General features: G+C 36.7%; 1 protein-coding gene across 6 annotated transcripts in view; it reads right to left on the reverse strand.

Moving 5' to 3' along the window:
• Window positions 1-21117, reverse strand: part of BTBD7 (BTB domain containing 7) — a 95194-nt gene that overhangs the window by 61333 nt on the left and 12744 nt on the right. For 4 of the 6 annotated variants that reach the window (XR_013160433.1, XR_013160432.1, XM_077123408.1 and 1 more), the window contains exons 2-4: window positions 4773-4942; window positions 3991-4552; window positions 228-415 (exon numbers count right to left, since the gene is read on the reverse strand). Coding sequence is in view for 4 of the 6 variants with exons in the window: in XM_077123408.1 (XP_076979523.1) it covers window positions 228-309 (82 nt within the window). In the remaining 2 variants the exon portion in view is untranslated. The remainder of the gene's footprint in view (window positions 1-227; window positions 416-3990; window positions 4553-4772; window positions 4943-21117) is intronic. The other 2 variants (XM_077123409.1, XM_077123411.1) reach the window with 2 other exon arrangements.

The raw sequence follows: 21117 nt of genomic DNA on the forward strand, positions 1-21117 counted from the left end.
AGATTGCTAATTGGCTATTATGGTCAAGATAACCAAATAAAATCAGTTGTGCTATTACAATTTAGTTGGGATAAAAATCATACAAGTTAGACATTTCCTGAGGGAAAAAATCTAGATGCTGCAATTTATAGTATCTATAATAACTTTTCACCCACAAAGACCACTGAAAACACAATTCTATTTATACTCATAAAAGAAAATAAAGTTAGAAAAACAGAAACAATTACCTATAAAAGTTTGTTGGGCATGTGAATTTCCCCCTACCCTTGGGGAACATGAATGAGGATAGTTAGATGCATTAGCACCCATTTTCTTCAGTCACTCAGGCATTCCATCTGCTGGTTCTTCAGAGTATAATCCCAGAGGCCTTTATGAACCTTCAACCCCGGATCCAGCAGCCTCTTTTCATCCATTTCTTGATATGAAAACAAAAATGATTTTATTCATTTTTTCCAAATGTATCTCAAATTCCAGTTAAAAAAAAGAAGTTACTGAAAACTGCTTTTATGTGCAAATAATGACATACTGTTAAAATCACACGCAAAACCAGAAAATGTAAAGAAATTTTAAAAACTGAATTATCAGTCTATCGTTAACTACAATTTTGAGCCACGAAATATACCAATTATATACTTATAAGGACAGCAAGAAGTAACATATCAGATTAATTTAAAAACATACAGTTATAGGAAGGGTATTTCAATTCACAAGGAAGACTTTGGACTTAAAAAAAAGTCTCAACTTTTAAAAAAAAATTCTTAACATGTAACTAATAGTCACTATAATCTAATATTCCAAACAATTTACAAACACAAGGTTGATATAAGTATTACACATACAAAGAGCAGATAATCAAGTGACTGGGTGGGGTGTTTTCTGCCTTAGATATAAATGCTTAAATTGATCTTTAATCTGTATAACTGAGTATTTTACCCAAAGGCAGGCATACAACTTGTTCTATCTTTAGACAACTTGTTCTAAAGTAACTTTGAGAGAAATTATAAATACAATGAGTACAAGGAAAACAGAAAATTTTATTTATCCTCCTCACAGAGCCTTGAAATAAAAAATATTGCTTTTTACTACCTGATATGGCATAATATGGACAGGACAGTAACTAATTAAGAGATGATTTTAACAATTATAGATTAAATTCTACACCCAGAACCTTAACTCTCAGAGCTGCTAGCAGTAGGGAAAAAAATTCTAGAACCTAACAGAAAGAGCAGGGTTAACAGGAAAACAGTTCTAAACCCTTATATCATCCAGATAGGTAAAATTTATCCGTTTAAAAGGGATAATGGTTTAAGAAGAGAAAACGAATTTAAAAACCATTATTGCAATTGTTAGGAAACTAATCAGTAGGCACTTCATCTAGCTTGATGATAAAGGGTGAACCATTTTAACAAATAGAGTTAAAAACACATACACCCATTATCACACACAAAAAAAACTGCTGAAAAAACAGAACTGAGTCAATATTCTTGGAATTTATTCTCATCTTCGTTACTGACACTGCATAACCTTCAAAATTTAAATTTAAGAAAATCATCGTTAACATTTTATGGTTTCCTCCAATCTTTTTCCACTATGTCACATGAAAATTTATTTATCTATGCACATAAGTATCTACTTACAATGTTCAAGAGAACACTGGGTAACTTCTTTCCTAACTATTACCAAAATTCTCAAGGAATACGTTTATTTATTTCTCAGGTAATCAAAAACCTATGCCAAATGGAGTACAGTATTATGTTATTAATTTCTTAATCTAATCCACTGCCCTAAAATGCAGGAATTGACAATTAGTCTAATCTCTCCAGGGATGTTTTCTTTCCAGACAAGCCTGTTGTCTCCTAAAGACAACAGATGAAATCTGATCTTTAAATGATGTGACAGGAAAGGAAAGGAAGAGAGTATAGGGCTTGGAGAGTCCTCCAGAAAAAACAGCCCCTAGGAGGTTGATCCTTTTTCTAGAATCATCATTTTGGGGAGCAACCCTGTTTAACAGTCCACATGACCAATCACAATCTATGACTAGCTTAAAATAAGCTTCGGTGATTGTAGCAGACAAATAAGGAGAATTAAAAAAATAATAATTATACTGAATACAAAAATGAATAAATAACCCCATGAGAAATTTAAAAACAAAAACAAAACCCTACCGACCCCTCTACTCCCCAACATCAGACAGGCATTTTTTAGAGTTTTCCCAAGGTTTGGAAAATGCAGGGTTAAACAAAGCCACATAGATTTCTTTATCTCAGGACATTTTACTCAAGCACTTTTAACATGCATTGAGAACCTCCAAAAGGAAGTATTCAGCATAATCTAAGGGAGTCTCTTTGCTCCACAGAACATTAAAGGGATAGATTTATAATAACACATTTTAGAAAATGCTGTCCTTTGCTATAAAAACACTTTACTGTTTAAACAGTCAGTGAGAACACTGGGAGTTAAGGATCTGAGATAGAGTTCTCTCTCTGTCACTAATTTATCATGTATGTGAGACAAGTCATATTGAACTTCTAAGGGACTTAATCTCTGCACTTGTAAAATAAAGTTGAAATAGGGTCCCTAAAATTCAACGAAGCTGTATATGACTGTGATTTGAGTAGTAAAGATGGGGAAGAGAGTTCTTTCTATACTACATTAGTCTATATGTTAGTCTAGAGAGGGGAAAAAAAGATCACTAGACTTTGGATTTTAAGCATGCTTCCCTCCTTAATCTGATTATTAAGGATAGTTATAGAAGGGTAGGAATGTAGGATACATGTGAACAGGAAAAACAATCCATAATAACAAAGAAATACAAAACTACAGTAAAACTTCATTCCGACCCAACCTAAAATGATTATATAATTTATCATCCAAACCAGGACATTAGAGAGCAAAAGAGGGCACAAACCACATGCAATGACAGACCATGCATAGCTGAGGAGTAACAAAACAAAGGGGGATGAATGGTCTCCCCTACAGCCAAAACTCACATCTCTACAGCATCCAGAAATAAAAATTAAACAAACAAAAAAGAAACCTAAGTTAAAGGAAAGTGACTTCCTAAGCCCTTCTTATATGCAGAGCATATTTTACCTAACGTGACAATTAAAATTTATTGCACGTTTACTATATGTCAGACTCTGTTCTAAGAGCTTTTTTACAGGTATTAATTTGTTTAATTTTCCCAATAACTTTTTTAAGGATGAGGAATCTGATGAGGCTGAGAGGTCAGTAACTCCAAGGTGATGGAGTCAGGATTATTTTGCTTCTTTTGTAAATTTTAAATTCTACTCTTGGATATAATACAAGGACAACAAGACAAAAAGAGACTTGTGCACAGCAAACGAGGAGAGTCAGCAAGAGACCCTTCCAGCCTTTGGAAGACATCTTCAGGAGACCAGAGAGGAAGAGAGAAAAAAAGCTACCACCTAGACCAATAAGGCTCTCAGGGGTCATCTAATACAGAGGGAGATGACTTCCACCTAGCACCAAAGACCTATCCATTCCAATGGCACAGAGCAATAATGATTACAGTAGCAGCAACTCATTAAGGAAAGGGAAAATTATGTTCCATTAAATATGTTTATTAAGGCAGGAAAAGTCACAGTAAAGCTGCTAGGAAAGGCCTCCAAGCTTATTTTGGTTAAAATTGTTTTAAAAATGAATGATAAACATTGACATTAAGAAGTCATTAAAAAATTTATAAAGCTTTATGGTTAAGGTTCAAAATTAATGTTATCTAAGGAAATCCCCTTTCCAGGTGAAGTAAAATAGATCAGTTATCATTATTTATCTTCAAACATCAAAGAATAAAGTCATGTAATTTTTTTTTTGCGCTAGGCAAATCTTTTCATTTCAGGAATGTTTCATTGTATCAACCACTAACATTCGAAGTCAAATGAAACAGAAACAGTATTTCATAAAATATTTGCAAGGAATAATGTAGTACACTTTAACCAAACTTTATATTTAGAGAAAATGTTATTTGACCTTTTCTAATTGCACATTTCTGATTTAAATTTGTATCACGGGGGACTTCCGAGAAGATCGTGGAATAAGGAGAGGCAGAACTCACTCTTCCACCAAAAACACCTAGAGAAATTGTCCAAAGCAGCAGTTCTGGGGCCTTGAGAGAACTGGGAAGGACCACTGCAACATACAAGGAAGAGCTGGATATAGAAATGGAGAAACCACGAAGGAGAAATTACAGTGAGTGAACTCAATCGCAGCTCCTGGCTCTCATCCTCCATCCCTGAGGACAGCAGCTGTGGGTCATCCTGGTTCTAGCCCAGCTGGTGAGGCATGGCACAGTCCTGATCCAATTGTTGGCCGGTGAAGTTAACCCTCTGGGTCCTGCAGCCTTGAGCCTTGTCATGCAGGAGCCCAGGGTATCTGCAGCTGCATTATTTCCACAAAGAGACTTTGGCAAGTGACTGATCATCACTGTGGCAACTGGTGCCTATCCCCCATTCCCCAGGGTGGCAGCTTCAGGTTGCCTTGGTTCTTGTTTGGCTGGCTACTGCCATCTGGGAGATACTGGGAGTCCCTTCCCCTGGAAAAGAGAGGTATGTGCCACAGTTCTGATCCAACTGTTGGCTGGTTAGGGTGACCCTCTAGGTCCCACAGACCTGAGTCTTTTCACACAGGAGCCAGAGGGACTTGCGGCTCCATTATCTCTACCCAAACAGAAATTGGCAAATGAGCTCTACTGCGGCTCCAGGTGTTCACCCTCCACCCCTCAGCTGGTAGATTCTGGTCAGCCTGGTTCTTACCTGGATAGCTGCTGAGGTCTGGGAGAGACAGGGAGACCTTTCCCAGGGAAATAGAGGGATGCGGCACAGTTCATATCCAACTGCTGGCTAGTGAAATTGTACTGTAGAGTCCCACAGCCTTGGACCTCTCTGGACAAGTGCCAGCTGCACCACAGGGCCATTATTTCCACCTGCATCAGAAACAGTGATCAAAGGGCTAAAAAATAACATTCTTTTAGGTTGTGGAGAACAGGTTGCCGAAGGGCACCGTCTGGTGGAAAGGGTGGGAAAGTGTACTCTTGGGAAGCTGCTTCCCTCACCCTCTCTCCAGGGTCCTTTGGAACTGGTCTGCACCCTCTATGTGAAACCCTGGCCTTGTTTTGGCTGGGAAATACTGATGAACCAAGTGCCAAAGAAGACCTTTAAGGCAAACTCAATCAACAACAGAATCTTAGAAAACAGAAAGAAACCAACTTTCAAAATAATACTATCAAGATAATCAGATGCCCAGATACAAGCAAAAAAGTACAAGACACACTAAGAAATAAGATACGGCCAAGTCAAATGGTCAAATTAAAAGATGGAGGAGATCCAGAATTTAATAGAAAAACAGATCTTACAGAAATGAAAGACACTGTAGATGAAATTAAAAATACAGAGATACACAACAGCAGATTTAAAGAGGCAGAAGAAAGGATCCACGAACTACAAAACAAAGCACCTGAATTTGAACACACAAAAGAACAAAAAGTGAGAGAAAATGGGAAAATTTGAACTTGGTCTCAGGGAAATCCTTGAAAACATGAAGCCCACAAATATATGCACTGTAAGGGTCCCAGAAGGAGAAGAAAAAGGAAAAGAAGCAGAAAGAATATCTAAGGAAATATTTTCATATTCTTGAATGTGAGAATGAATGAATATACTGAGAATTTCCTAACCCTCACAAGAATTCTTTTTTTCATCACATAGTTGAATATTCATTATCATGATTATTTCTTAGAACATTTGCATCAATTCAGGAAAAGAAATAAAAAGAAAACAGAAAAAGAAATTCATACATATCATACCCCTTACCCCTCCCATTCACTGATCACTAGATTTCAATCTATTAAATTTATTTTGACATGTGTTCCCCCTACTATTTATTTTTAATCCATATGTTTTTTAAAGTTTTATTAATAAAACCAATCAACATACAATATAAACATTCTTTTTTTCACCACATAGTTGTATATTTATCATCATGTTAATCCATATGTTTTATTCATCTGTCCATAAGGTAGATAAAAGAAGTATCAGACACAAGGTTTTCACAATCACACAGTCAAACTGTGAAAGCTGTATCATTATACAATCATCTTCAAGAAACATCGCTACTGGAACAGAGCTCTACATTTTCAGGAAGTTCCCTCCAGCCTCTCTGTTATGCCGTAACGAAAAAGGTGGTATCTATTTAATGTATAAGAATAACCTCTCGACTCTGTTTGGAATCTCTCAGCCATTGACACTTTATTTTGTCTTATTTCTCTTTTCCCCTTTTCGGTTGAGAAGGTCTTCTCAATTCCTTGGTGCTGAGTCCCAGCTCATTCTAGGATTTCTGTCCCATGTTGCCAGGAAGGTCCACATCCCTGGGAATCATGTCCCACATAGAGAGTGAGTTTGCTTGTTGTGTTGGCTGAAAGAGAGGGGCCACATCTGAGCAACAAAAGAGGTTCTCTTGGGGGATGACTTTCAAGTCTAATTTTAAGTAGGCTTAGCCTATCCTTTGTGGGGTTAAGTTTCCTATGAACAAACCCCAAGACTGGGGGCTCAGCCTGTTGCTTTGGTTGTCCCCACTGTTTGTGAGAATATCAAGAATTCTCCACTTGAGGAAGTTGAATATTCCTCCTTTCTCACCATTCCCCCGGGGGCACTTTGCAAATACTTTTTATTCACTGTTCAGACCCTTCTGGGATTTATCGAGGTATCACTCTGGACAAACCTACAAAATCTCATGCCCTACTCAAGGTTCCATGTACTTATGGTGTTCAATTAAGCTGTCCACATAAGTTATAATAGGAAATGCACTAGTCAAAATATAAATTTTGTACCAAATAAACATTTTTTGCTTTAATCTCTAGGATTTCTGTTCCATGTTGCCAGGAAGATCCACACCCCTGGGAGTCATGTCCCACGTAGAGAGTGAGTTTGCTTGTCGTGTTGGCTGAGAGAGAGAAGCCACATCTGAGCAACAAAAGAGGTTCTCTTGGGGGATGACTCTTAGGCCTAGTCAAAATATAAATTTTGTACCAAATAAGCATTTTTTGCTTTAGTCTCTAGGATTTCTGTCCCATGTTGCCAGGAAGGTCCACACCCCTGGGAGTCCACACCCCATAAGTTTAAAAATATTAATTACATCTGTTTTCAACACCCTGCATTATTGATATTCCTTTGTTTAAAATGCAAAACATTTAAAAATTTACAAGAATTCCTTATTCAGCAAAGTTGTCCTTCAAAATGAGGGAAAGTTTAAAGTATTCACAGATTAAAAAAAAGCTGAGAGAGCTTGTTAACGAGAGACCTATGCTTCAAGAAATACTGAAGGAAGTTTTGCTAATTGAGGCTTAAAGGAGAGTATAGAAAGGATGATTATAAGAGTAAGGGTAACTAAAAGTAACCAAAATTATAAAGAGAAAAAAAAAAACAATCTGACAAATAAAAGCCAAAGGATAATGGTCGAAGCAAGGACTGCTTTTACAGTAATAACATTAAATGTTAATGGGTTAAACTCCACAATCAAAAGACAGAGATTGGCAGAATGAACAACAACAAAAAATGATCCATCTATATTCTGTTTGTAAGAGATTCATTTTAGACCCAAAGATACAAATAGGTTGAAAGGATAGAAAAAGATAGCCCACACAAGCAGTAACCTCCCCCCCCACCAAAATAAAGCAGCTAGAGAAGCTATACTAATAGAAGACAAAATAGACATTAAAATTTGCAAAAATGTTATTTGACAATTAATATATTAAATATATTAATAAAAGGGGCAAGTCTCCAAGAAGAAATAACAATCATAAATATTTATGCACCTAATCAAAGTGCTCCCAAATACATGAGGCAAAGACTGGCAAAAATGAAGGGAATAACAGACATACCTACAAGTGGGAGATTTCAACCTACCACTCTCATCAACAGAAAGGTCATCAAAACAGCATCAATAGGGAAATGGAGAACCTAAATAATATGCTAAATGAACTAGACATAACAGACATATACAGAACATTGTACCTCAAAACAGGAGGATACACATTCTTCTCAAGTGTGTATGGAACATTCTCCAAGAAAGATCACATTTTTAGGCACAAAACAGGACTTAATAAATGTAAAAAGACTGAGATTATACAAAGCACTTTCTCTGATCATAATGGAATGATGTTGGAAATCAATAGCCAGAAAACTGGAAAATTCACAAATATATGTGAAGTTAAACCACATGCTCTTAAACAATCAGCGTGTCAAAGAAGAAACTGCAAGAGAAATCAATCAGTAGCATCAAAGATTAGAGTGGAAATGAATGAAACAAAGATCAACAAAAACAATGGAATCAATAAACCTAAAAGTTGGTTTTCTGAGAAGATCCATAAGATTGACAAACCCTTAGCTAGACTGACAAAGACAAAATGCTAACTAGACAATTTAGATGACAGACAATTTCCCAGAAACACACAACCAACCTACATTGACTTGAGAAGAAACAGAAGACCTCAACAATTTACAGGTGAATTTCACTAAACATTCTAAGAATTAACACCATTCTTGCTCAAACGCCTCCAAAAAACTAAAGAGGGAACGCTACCTAACTTATTCTATGAAGCCAACATCACCCTAATACCAAAGCCTGTTAAAGATACTACAAGAAAAGAAAACTACAAACCAATCTCTCTAATGAATACAGATGCAAAAATCCTCAACAAAACACTTGCAGATTGAATTCAACAGCACATCAAAAAAATTATACACCGTGACAAAGTATGTTTTATTCCAGGTATGCAAGAGTGGTTCAATGCAAGAAAATCAATTAATATAATATACCACACATCAACAAATCAAAAGGAAAAACCAGATATTCATCTTGACTGATGTAGAAAAGACATTTGACAAGATCCTTTCTTGATAAAAACACTTTGAAAGATAGGAATAGAAGGAAACTTCCTCACCACGATAAAGAGCATATATGAAAAACCCACAGCTAACATCAAATTCAACAGTGAACAACTGAAAGCTTTCACTCTTAGCTTATGAACAAGACCAGGATGCCCACTGTTGTCATTGCTATTCAACACTGAGCTAGTACCTAGAGCAATTAGGCAAGAAAAAGAAATATAAGACATCCAAGTAAAAAAGAATAAAGAAAACCTTCAATGCTGCAGGCAACATGATTCTATTTTTAGAAAGCCCCCCAAAAAACTACAACAAAGCTACTAGAATTAATAAATGAGTTTAGCAAAATGGTGGCATACAAGATCAGCATGCAAATTTCCTTCACAAAAGGAACTAAAAGAATCAGATATCTAGGAATAAACTTAACCAAGGAATGATGATCTGTACACAGAAAACTATAAAACATTGCTAAAAGAAATCAAGGACTTAAACAAATGGAAAGATTTTCTGTGTTCATGGACTTGAAGGATAAATGTTGTTAAGATAAAAATTCTGCCCAAGTCAATCTACAGAGATTCAATGCAAAGGTATTCAATGCAATACCAACAGCCTATTTTGCTGAAATGGAAAATGCTAATTGTCAAACTTATTTGGAAGGAGGGTAAGGGGACCCGAATAGGCAAAAACATTTTGAAAAAGAAGTCTTTGAGAAGACTCTTGCTTTCTCACTTTAAAGCATATTATAAAAGAACAGTGGTCAAAACAGCATGGTACTGGCATAAAGATAGACATATTGTTCAATGGAATATAATTGAGAGTTCAGAAATAGACCCTCAGGTCTATGGTCAACTTTCTGACAACGCTCCCAAATCCACTCAACTGCTGGAAGAACTGAATAATTACATAAAAAAGAATGAAAGAGGAACATTATTTCATACCCTACCTATACAAAAAGTAGTTCAAAACTGATCAAAGACCTAAATATAAATGACACTACCATAAAACTCCTAGAGGAAAACACCTTCAACATCTAGTGATAGGTAGTAGTTTCCTAGCATTTACACCCAAAGCACACACAGTGAAAGAAAACCTAGACAAATGGGACCTCTTCAAAACCGAACACTTCTGTGCTTCAAAGGACTTTGTCAAAAGATGAAAAGGCAGCCAGTTAATGGAGGGAAATATCTGGAAACCATCTATCCAATAAGGACATACAAAGAAATCCTACAACTCAACAGCAAAAAGACAAATGACCCAATTTAAAAATGGACAAAAGACACAAACAGACATTTTTTCAAGGAGAAAATAGAAATAGCTGAAAAGCACATGAAAAGATACTCAGCTCCACTAGCTATTAGGGAAATGCAAATCAAAACCACAATGAGATATCATTTCACACCTACTAGAATGGCTATTAAACAAAAGAAACTACAAGTTTCTGGAGAGGATGTGGAGAAATAGGAACACATTTACTGCTGATGAGAATGTAAAATGGTACAGCTGCTGTGTAGGTGGTTTGGCGGTTCCTCTGAAAGCTAAGTACAGAGTTGCCCTACTATCAGGCAATCCCACAACTTGGTATATACCCAGATGAACTGAAAGCAGGGAGGCAAACAGACATTTGTACACTGATATTCATAGCAGTATTATTTACAACTGCCAAAAGACGGAAACAATCCAAGTGTCCATCAATTGATGAATGGGTTAACAAAATGTGGTATATAAATAAAATGGAATATTATTCAACTGAAAGAAAGAATGAAGTCCTGAAGCATACGACAACATGGATGAACCTTGAGGACATTATACTGAGTGAAATAATTCAGATACAAAAGGACAAATATTGTATGATGTCATTAATAAGAACTAGTTACACTATGTAAATCATGGACAGAGAATCTAGGATATAGGTTACCAAGAGATAAAATGAGGCTAGAAAATGAGGGGTAGTTGCTTAAGATGTGCAGAATTTTTAACCAGGTTGAAGTTAAGTGAGTAGAAATAGAGGTGATGGTAGCATGTTACTGTGAGAATAATTAACAATGCTGAACTGTGGATAAATGTGGTAGAAAGCGGAAGTTTAGAGTCCTGTATGTCGTGTCAATAGAAGGAAAGCCAGAGGTTAAAAGATGAGAATGCATATCTCAGTAAATCTTCTGGTGTATGATACAAATGTAAAAGATTTGTTTCATGAACTAGGAGTTAATATATAACTGGTATATAGGGGAAAAAACATACCTACTGCAAACTATGGACTACAGTTAACAGTAATATTTTAATATTCTTTCATCAATAGTAACAAAGGTATTGCATGAATGATGGGGGTGGGGTAAAGGGGTACAGGATGTTTTGTGTTTTTACTTTTTTTCTTTTTTCTTTCTGGAGTAATAAAATTGTTCAAAAATTGATTGTGGTAATAGATGCACAACTTTGAGATGACACTGTGAGCTATTGATTGTATACTCTGAATGGACTGTTTGGTGGGAACATACGTCAATAAAATTGCAGTGAAAAAATTGTATCATGAACAACTTCAAAACTATGTAAAACAAAAGAGAATAGTTTACTGAATTTCCCAAATGAATCTCCATCATACAGACTCTGGAATTATCAAAATCGCTCTGATTTATATATAAATGCTTAAACTTGGTGTGTAAGGTACAAAGCTAGAATTTAAATGCTATCAGCTTCTTACAGAAATAAATAAAAAAGACTGTAGAGGTGCATGTAGATTAATGGTAATAAGAATTAGAAGGGTGATGATGCCCATCAGTTATTAAGGACTATGAGCCAAGTATTCTTTTTTTTTTTTTTTTTTAACTTTTTAAAATTGCATAATATGACATATATATAGCAAAGAAAGAAAACAGCAATAGTAGTAAGCTACAGGACAGATTTCCGAGTTTGTCATGGGCTACCATACCATCATCTCACATTTTTCCTTCTAGCTTCTCCAGAATATAGGAGGCTAGAAGGAATAAATATTTTTATCATCACAATCAACTTTTTTTCCTTTTTTTGTGAAAAATAACAAATATACAAAAAAAGCAATAAATTTTAAAGCACAGCACAATTAGCTGTAGAACAGATTTCAGAGTTTGGTATGGGTTACAATTGTACAATTTTAGGTTTTTACTTCTAGCTGCTCCAAGATACTGGAGACTAAAAGAAGTGTCAATTTAATGATTCAGCAATCATATTCTTTTGTTAAATCCTATCTTCTCTGTATAACTCCACCACCACCTTTGATTTTTCTACCCCACTCTTTAGGAGGATTTGGGTTATGGCCATTCTAACTTTCTCATATTGGAAGGGAGCCAAGCATTCTTAAGCAAGTTACAGAGATTAACTCCTTTAATTTTTTCAATAAGGTGAAGTATAGGTCTACTATTATTCCTACTTTACACAAGTACAAACTGAGAGGTTAGGAAGGAGACAAGGCTAGTTAGCTACAAAATCAGGGTTGGTATTCAGAAAAACAGCTTTTAAATTCATAAGCAATGTTATTCTTGCAATTTTTTTCTTCTAAACGTTTGAACGAAAATTTTGCAGAGCAGAAAATATAGTCCCATTCAGGAAATGGAAACTGAGTACATACATGACAATGTTACTTTTGGTACTTAAAAGGAGCTCTCATATAAGGCAAAAATAACAATTCTAAAAGGACAGCTTGTAAAACCAAAACAAAAGGCAGGCAGTGCAACAGTGGCTCAGTGGGAGAATTTTCGCCTGCCATGCTGGAGACCCGGGTTTGATTTCCGGAGCCTGTCTGTGACCAAAAAAAAATCCGAAGCACTCCGAAGCACAAGTCAAGTGTTTTCTTAAATAGTCACACCTTCATTACATGCTCCTTGATGGCAGGATGATACGTTTTTTATGGCTTGCATCACCCATCCATCCATCCAATTCTGATCATCTGCCATTTAATTAGTATTATGAAAGACCCTGGGAATAGTGTAGTGATCTTATCTTAACTGAATTGTTACCTGACAAAGGCGGTGGATTCTTTTGCCTGACACATTTAAATAACCAAAAAAACTGGGGTTTCAAATAGGGAAAAAGGTTATTACTGGGCATACAGCAAGAGACCAGATGGCCTATCAGCCCAAAATCTGTCTCCCCAAACTGCAGTCATTCTGATAGTTTTATTAGAGATAAAGATGGGCAGGGTTTAGGATAATGAGCACAGTGACCCCAGACAATGTCATTAGAGGTGATCTAATCATTGAGCATGCGCAGATTATCAACATGCTTAGTCACAGAACATGGAAGAAAACGGCCTTAATACAATGATGGGTGTGTTTTTAAGTATTGTAATGAGGTATAGGTGACTTGTAGGTTAAAGTCTAGGCTACTGTGCATGCCAGGTGGGCCCATTTTGGTTGGATCCAGTCTAACTTTTTCATGTTGGAAGTGAACACATCCAGAGTCTGGGATTTATTCAGGCATTACATAATGTTTATTAATGAAGGATCTGGACTGACCCAAGACCCTTCATTAATAACCATTATGGGAGAAGATGGCGGCTTAGTAAGATGCGTGGATCTTAGTTCCTCCTCCAGAACAGCTACTAGGGGAATAGAAACGATACAGAACAGCTCCCGGAGCCACGACAGAGATAAAAAAAAAACAGCGTACCCCATCCCGGAACGGCTGACTGGCTGAGAGAACTCGCTCCGGTGAGATCGCCGAGGGGCGCGGGCTTACCCGGGCCGGGGCGGCAAGCGGCCGGAGTCCCTCCCTTCCTCCTTCTGGGGCCAGCTGGGAGAATTGGACAGGCGGTCCCCTCAAGCCACAGTGGTTGGAGCGCCCCCGCATGCGTGGCACCCTGGACCAACTGGGAGAATCGATCGGAGATCCCCAGGTCGCGGAGAACAGCGACCGGGGTCCCTTCCAAACATGTGACTTCACGGTCGGGCTGGGAACGGTGCACTCTCCTGGGCCGCGGCGGCTGGCGCACTCCCGCCACGCTTGGCGCCCCAGGCCGACTAGGAGATTCGGACGGGCGCTCTCCCGGGCAGCGGTGGCCGGCGAGCCTCCCCACGGTCGGATCCCCGGGCCAGCTGGCACTCTTCCAAGCCACTTCGGCTGGCGAACCTCCCCCACGGCAAGAGTTTTCCAAAGTTAAAGGACCCACAGCATCCTTTGACTGGTGGAACCCGCAGACAAACATGTGTCACGAGCGCCACCTACTGGGCAGGATAAGAAAAACAGAACCCAGAGATTTCACAGAAAAATCTTTCAACCTGTTGGGTCCAACACCCAGGGAAATCTGACTAAATGCCCAGACGCCAGCAGAAGATAATGGATCAAGCTCAGAAAATTGAAAATATGGCCCAGTCAAAAGAACAAACCAATAGTTCAAATGAGATACAGGAGCTGAGACAACTAATGCTGAATATACGAACAGAAATGGAAAACCTCTTCAAAAACGAAATTGATAAATTGAGGGAGGACATGAAGAAGACATGGGCCGAACAATAAGAAGAAATAGAAAAACTGAAAAAACAAATCACAGAACTTACGGAAGTGAAGGATTAAGTAAAAAAGATGGAAAAAACAATGGATACATACAATGATAGATTTAAAGAGACAGAAGATAGAATTCGTGATTTGGAGGATGGAACATCTGAATTCCAAAAAGAAACAGAAACTATCCAGAAAAGAATGGAAAAATTCGAACAGGGGATAAGGGAACTAAAGGACAATTTGAACAGCACAAATATACATGTTGTGGGTGTCCCAGAAGGAGAAGAGAAGGGAAAAGGAGGAGAAAAACTAATGGAAGAAATTATCACTGAAAATTTCCCAACTCTTATGAAAGACCTAAAAATACAGATCCAAGAAGTGCAGTGCACCCCAAAGAGATTAGACCCAAATAGGCGTTCTCCAAGACACTTACTAGTTAGAATGTCAGAGGTCAAAGAGAAAGAGAGGATCTTGAAAGCAGCAAGAGAAAAACAATTTGTCACATACAAGGGAAACCCAATAAGACTATGTGTAGATTTCTCAGCAGAAACCATGGAGGCTAGAAGACAGTGGGATGATATATTTAAATTACTAAAAGAGAAAAACTGCCAACCAAGACTCCTATATCCAGCAAAATTGTCCTTCAAAATGAGGGAGAAATTAAAACATTCTCTGACAAAAAGTCACTGAGAGAATTTGTGACCAAGAGACCAGCTCTGCAAGAAATACTAAAGGGAGCACTAGAGTCAGATATGAAAAGACAGAAGAGAGAGGTATGGAGAAGAGTGTAGAAAGAAGGAAAGTCAGATATGATATATATAATGCAAAAGGCAAAATGGTAGAGGAAAATATTATCCAAACAGTAATAACACCAAATGTCAATGGACTGAATTCCCCAATCAAAAGACATAGACTGGCAGAATGGATTAAAAAACAGGATCCTTCTATATGCTGTCTACAGGAAACACATCTTAAACCCAAAGATAAACACAGGTTGAAAGTGAAAGGTTGGGAAAAGATATTTCATGCAAATAACAACCAGAAAAGAACAGGAGTAGCTAGACTAATATCCAACAAATTAGACTTCAAATGTAAAACAGTTAAAAGAGACAAAGAAGGACACTATCTACTAATAAAAGGAACAATTAAACAAGAAGACATAACAATCATAAATATTTATGCACCGAACCAGAATGCCCCAAAATACGTGAGGAATACACTGCAAACACTGAAAAGGGAAATAGACACAAATACCATAATAGTTGGAGACTTCAATTCCCCACTCTCATCAATGGACAGAACATCTAGACAGAGGATCAATAAAGAAACAGAGAATTTGAATATTACTATAAATGAGCTAGACTTAACAGACATTTATAGGACATTACATCCCACAAAAGCAGGATACACCTTTTTCTCAAGTGCTCATGGATCATTCTCAAAGATAGACCATATGCTGGGTCACAAAGCAAGTCTTAACAAATTTAAAAAGATTGAAATCATACACAACACTTTCTCGGATCATAAAGGAATGAAGTTGGAAATCAATAATAGGCGGAGTGCCAGAAAATTCACAAATCCGTGGAGGCTCAACAACACACTCTTAAAGAACCAGTGGGTCAAAGAAGAAATTGCAAGAGAAATTAGTAAATACCTAGAGGCAAATGAAAATGAAGACACAACATATCAAAACTTATGGGACGCAGCAAAGGCAGTGCTAAGAGGGAAATTTATTGCCCTAAATGCCTTTATCAGAAAAAAAGAAAAGGCAAAAATGCAGGAATTAACTGTCCACTTGGAAGAACTGGAGAAAGAACAGCAAACAAATCCCAAAGCAAGCAAAAGGAAAGAAATAACAAAGATTAGAGCAGAAATAAATGAAATTGAAAACATGAAAACAATAGAGAAAATCAATAAGACCAGAAGTTGGTTCTATGAGAAAATCAACAAGATTGATGGGCCCTTAGCAAGATTGACAAAAAGAAGAAGAGAGAGGATGCAAATAAATAAGATTAGAAATGGAAGAGGAGACATAACTACTGACCTCACAGAAATAAAGGAGGTAATAACAGGATACTATGAACAACTTTACGCTAATAAATACAACAATTTAGATGAAATGGACGGGTTCCTGGAAAGACATGAACAACCAACTTTGACTCAAGAAGAAATAGACGACCTCAACAAACCAATCACAAGTAAAGAGACTGAATTAGTTATTCAAAAGCTCCCTAAAAAGAAAAGTCCAGGACCAGACGGCTTCACATGTGAATTCTATCAAACATTCCAGAAAGAATTAGTACCTACTCTCCTCAAACTCTTCAACATAATCAAAGTGGAGGGAAAACTACCTAATTCATTCTATGAAGCCAACATCACCCTCATACCAAAACCAGGCAAAGATATTACAAAAAAAGAAAACTACAGACCAATCTCTCTAATGAATACAGATGCAAAAATCCTCAATAAAATTCTAGCAAATCGTATCCAACAACACATTAAAAGAATTATACATCATGACCAAGTAGGATTCATCCCAGGTATGCAAGGATGGTTCAACATAAGAAAATCAATTAATGTAATACACCATACCAACAAATCAAAGCAGAAAAATCACATGATCATCTCAATTGATGCAGAGAAGGCATTTGACAAGATTCAACATCCTTTCCTGCTGAAAACACTTCAAAAGATAGTAATACAAGGGAACTTCCTTAAAATGATAGAGGGAATATATGAAAAACCCACAGCTAATATCATCCTCAATGGGGAAAAATGGAAAACTTTCCCCCTAAGATCAGGAACAAGACAAGGATGTCCACTATCACCACTATTATTCAACATTGTGTTGGAAGTTCTAGCCAGAGCAATTAGGCAAGAAAAAGAAATACAAGACATCAAAATTGGAAAGGAAGAAGTAAAACTATCACTGTTTGCAGACGATATGATACTATACGTAGAAAACCCAGAAAAATCCACAACAAAATTACTAGAGCTAACAAATGAGTACAGCAAAGTAGCACGCTACAAGATCAACATTCAAAAATCTGTAGCTTTTCTATACACTAGTAATGAACAAGCTGAGGCGGAAATCAAGAAACGAATCCCATTTACAATCGCAACTAAAAGAATAAAATACCTAGGAATAAATTTAACCAAAGAGACAAAAAACCTATATAAAGAAAACTACAAAAAACTGCTAAAAGAAATCACAGAAGACCTAAATAGATGGAAGGGCATACCGTGTTCATGGATTGGAAGACTAAATATAGTTAAGATGTCAATCCTACCTAAATTGATCTACAGATTCAATGCAATACCAATCAAAATCCCAACAACTTATTTTTCAGAATTAGAAAAACCAATAAGCAAATTTATCTGGAAGGGCAGGTTGCCCCAAATTGCTAAAAACATCTTGAGGAAAAAAAACAAAGCTGGAGGTCTAGCGATGCCGGACTTTAAGGCATATTATGAAGCCACAGTGGTCAAAACAGCATGGTATTGGCATAAAGATAGCTATATCGACCAATGGAATCGAATAGAGTGCTCAGATATAGACCCTCTCATCTATGGACATTTGATCTTTGATAAGGCAGTCAAGCCAACTCTCCTGGGACAGAACAGTCTCTTCAATAAATGGTGCCTAGAGAACTGGATATCCATAAGTAAAAGAATGAAAGAAGACCCGTATCTCACACCCTATACAAAAGTTAACTCAAAATGGATCAAAGATCTAAACATTAGGTCTAAGACCATAAAACAGTTAGAGGAAAATGTAGGGAGATATCTTATGAAACTTACAATTGGAGGTGGTTTTATGGACCTTAAACCTAAAGCAAGAGCACTGAAGAAGGAAAGAAATAAATGGGAGCTCCTCAAAATTAAACACTTCTGTGCATCAAAGAACTTCATCAAGAAAGTAGAAAGACAGCCTACACAATGGGAGACAATATTTGGAAATGACATATCAGATAAAGGTCTAGTATCCAGAATTTATAAAGAGATTGTTCAACTCAACAACAAAAAGACAGCCAACCCAATTACAAAATGGGAAAAAGACTTGAACAGACACCTACCAGAAGAGGAAATACAAATGGCCAAAAGGCACATGAAGAGATGCTCAATGTCCCTGGCCTTAGAGAAATGCAAATCAAAACCACAATGAGATATCATCTCACACCCACCAGCATGGCCATTATCAACAAAACAGAAAATGACAAGTGCTGGAGAGGATGCGGAGAAAGAGGCACACTTATCCACTGTTGGTGGGAATGTCAAATGGTGCAACCACTGTGGAAGGCAGTTTGGCGGTTCCTCAAAAAGCTGAATATAGAATTGCCATACCATTGCTGGGTATCTACTCAAAGGACTTAAGGGCAAAGACACAAACGGACATTTGCACACCAATGTTTATAGCAGCATTATTTACAATTGCAAAGAGATGGAAACAGCCAAAATGTCCATCAACAGAAGAATGGCTAAACAAACTGTGGTATATACATACGATGGAATATTATGCAGCTTTAAGACAGGATAAACTTATGAAGCATGTAATAACATGGACGGACCTAGAGAACATTATGCTGAGTGAGTCCAGCCAAAAACTAAAGGACAAATACTGTATGGTCCCACTGATGTGAATGGACATTCGAGAATAAACTTGGAATATGTCATTCGTAACAGAGTCCAGCAGGAGTTAGAAACAGGGTAAGATAATGGGTAATTGGAGCGGAAGGGATACAGACTGTGCAACAGGACTAGATACAAAAACTCAAAAACGGACAGCACAATAATACCTAATTGTAAAGTAATCATGTTAAAACACTGAATGAAGCTGCATCTGACCTATAGGTTTTTTTGTTTTGTTTTGTTTTTTTTACTATTATTATTACTTTTATTTCTTTTCTCTATATTAACATTCTATATCTTTTTCTGTTGTGTTGCTAGTTCCTCTAAACCGATGCAAATGTACTAAGAAACGATCATGCATCTATGTGATGATTTTAAGAATTACTGGTTGCATATGTAGAATGGTATGATTTCTAAATGTTGGGTTAATTTCTTTTTTTCCGTTAATTAATAAAAAAATAAAAATAAAAATAAAAAATTCTGTAATGCTCATATAATATGTCCTGAACTCATTTTTTTTTATCCTCCTCATTGTTCACTCTGTTTCAAACAGTAGCCTCCTCACTGCTCTTAAAACATACCAAACATTCTCTCACCCTAGAAGAATCACTGCCATCCCTTCCGCCTGGAAAACTATTCAATCAGATCCCCAAATAGCCCATTTCCTCACTTCTTTCAGTTCCTGTCTCTTATCAGAGGCCTTCCCTGATAGTTCTATATAAAATAGCAATCCTTACCTCTACTCCAGCACTCTGCGCTCTTTATACTGTTCCGTTTTTCTGTGCAAGACTTAGGAGTATCTATTTTTTTGGGGGGGACACACATACATTTATGCTTTCAAAAGTCCTTCTTGTATGTTTGATTTGGTAAATCATTCAACCCTGAGCATATTGATTTCTGAGGAATGTCTGGAATTCTCTTGTGCTCATCTAAGATAGGACTTTCATATTCAATATAGTTTCCCAAACATTTCATACATCCATGTTTTTCTTAATTTCTTTTGGGGAGAAATTAAATCAATTGGTACCAAACCTCTAAAAAAAGAAAAAGACAATTAAGTTGCTATTAAACCTTCTCTTTTCTGGATAGCATGGTTTCAATTCCTTTCAACTTGCCTCATTTTTTAAAAATCCAAAGGAAAAAACATTTATTTAAACAATTCAATAGTTTTTAGTATATTCAGAGTTGTATGACCATTGCCATAATCAATTTTAGAATATTTCATCACTCCCAAAATAAACCCCCTACCCATTAACAGTCACGTCCCATTTCCTCATAATTTCCCAGCCCCAGGCAACTCTACTTTCTGTCTCTACAGATTTGCCTATTTTGGAAATTTTATATAAATGGAATCACAGAATATGTGATTTTTGGTGACTGACTTCCTTCACTTAGCATTACGTTTCAAGGTTCATCCATGTTGTAGCATGTATCAGTACTTCAGTCATTCTTACAGCTGAATAATATTCCATTGAATGGAAAGACCACATTTTATTTATCTATATTCATCAGCTAATGTACATTTGGATTGTTTCTTCTTGGCTATTATGCTTAATGCTATTATGAATATTCAAGTACAAGTTTTTATATAAACATATGTTTTCATACATCTTGAGGATATATACCTAGAAGTAGAACTAATACATATTGTTAATTGTATTCTGTCCGCTTTGTCCCTGCTAACTATAAAGTAAACTCTATGAGGTCAGGGATTTTGTTTTATCACTATTGTATCTGTGGTGACTAAAACTGTGTCTGACACATTATATGTGCTTAATAAATTTTGCTGAATACATGAATGGAATAGTAAAATAAATTGGCTTTCTCTGAACACATGGATTGAACAGAGATGGAGAGGAGGTTCACATGCAAGACAGTAAAGGGATCATAGTTTTGCTGTGGCAAACTGAAAGAATGCCTAGGTAACATATACAATCAAGATTTGATAAAACTCATAATTAAGCTTTAAGACTTAAGATTACAGACATGGCTTCTATTTTACTGAGATCTGAGACAAGATCTCATTTAACTCCTTCTTCCAACAGCTGTTCCAAATCTTTTCTAGTCTGCTGCTCCCTCCTTCACCCACCTCAGCAGATAACCTTGTTTTCTACTTCAACGG

Source organism: Tamandua tetradactyla, chromosome 12 (assembly GCF_023851605.1).
Source record: "Tamandua tetradactyla isolate mTamTet1 chromosome 12, mTamTet1.pri, whole genome shotgun sequence".
Classification (NCBI taxonomy): Eukaryota; Metazoa; Chordata; class Mammalia; order Pilosa; family Myrmecophagidae; genus Tamandua; species Tamandua tetradactyla.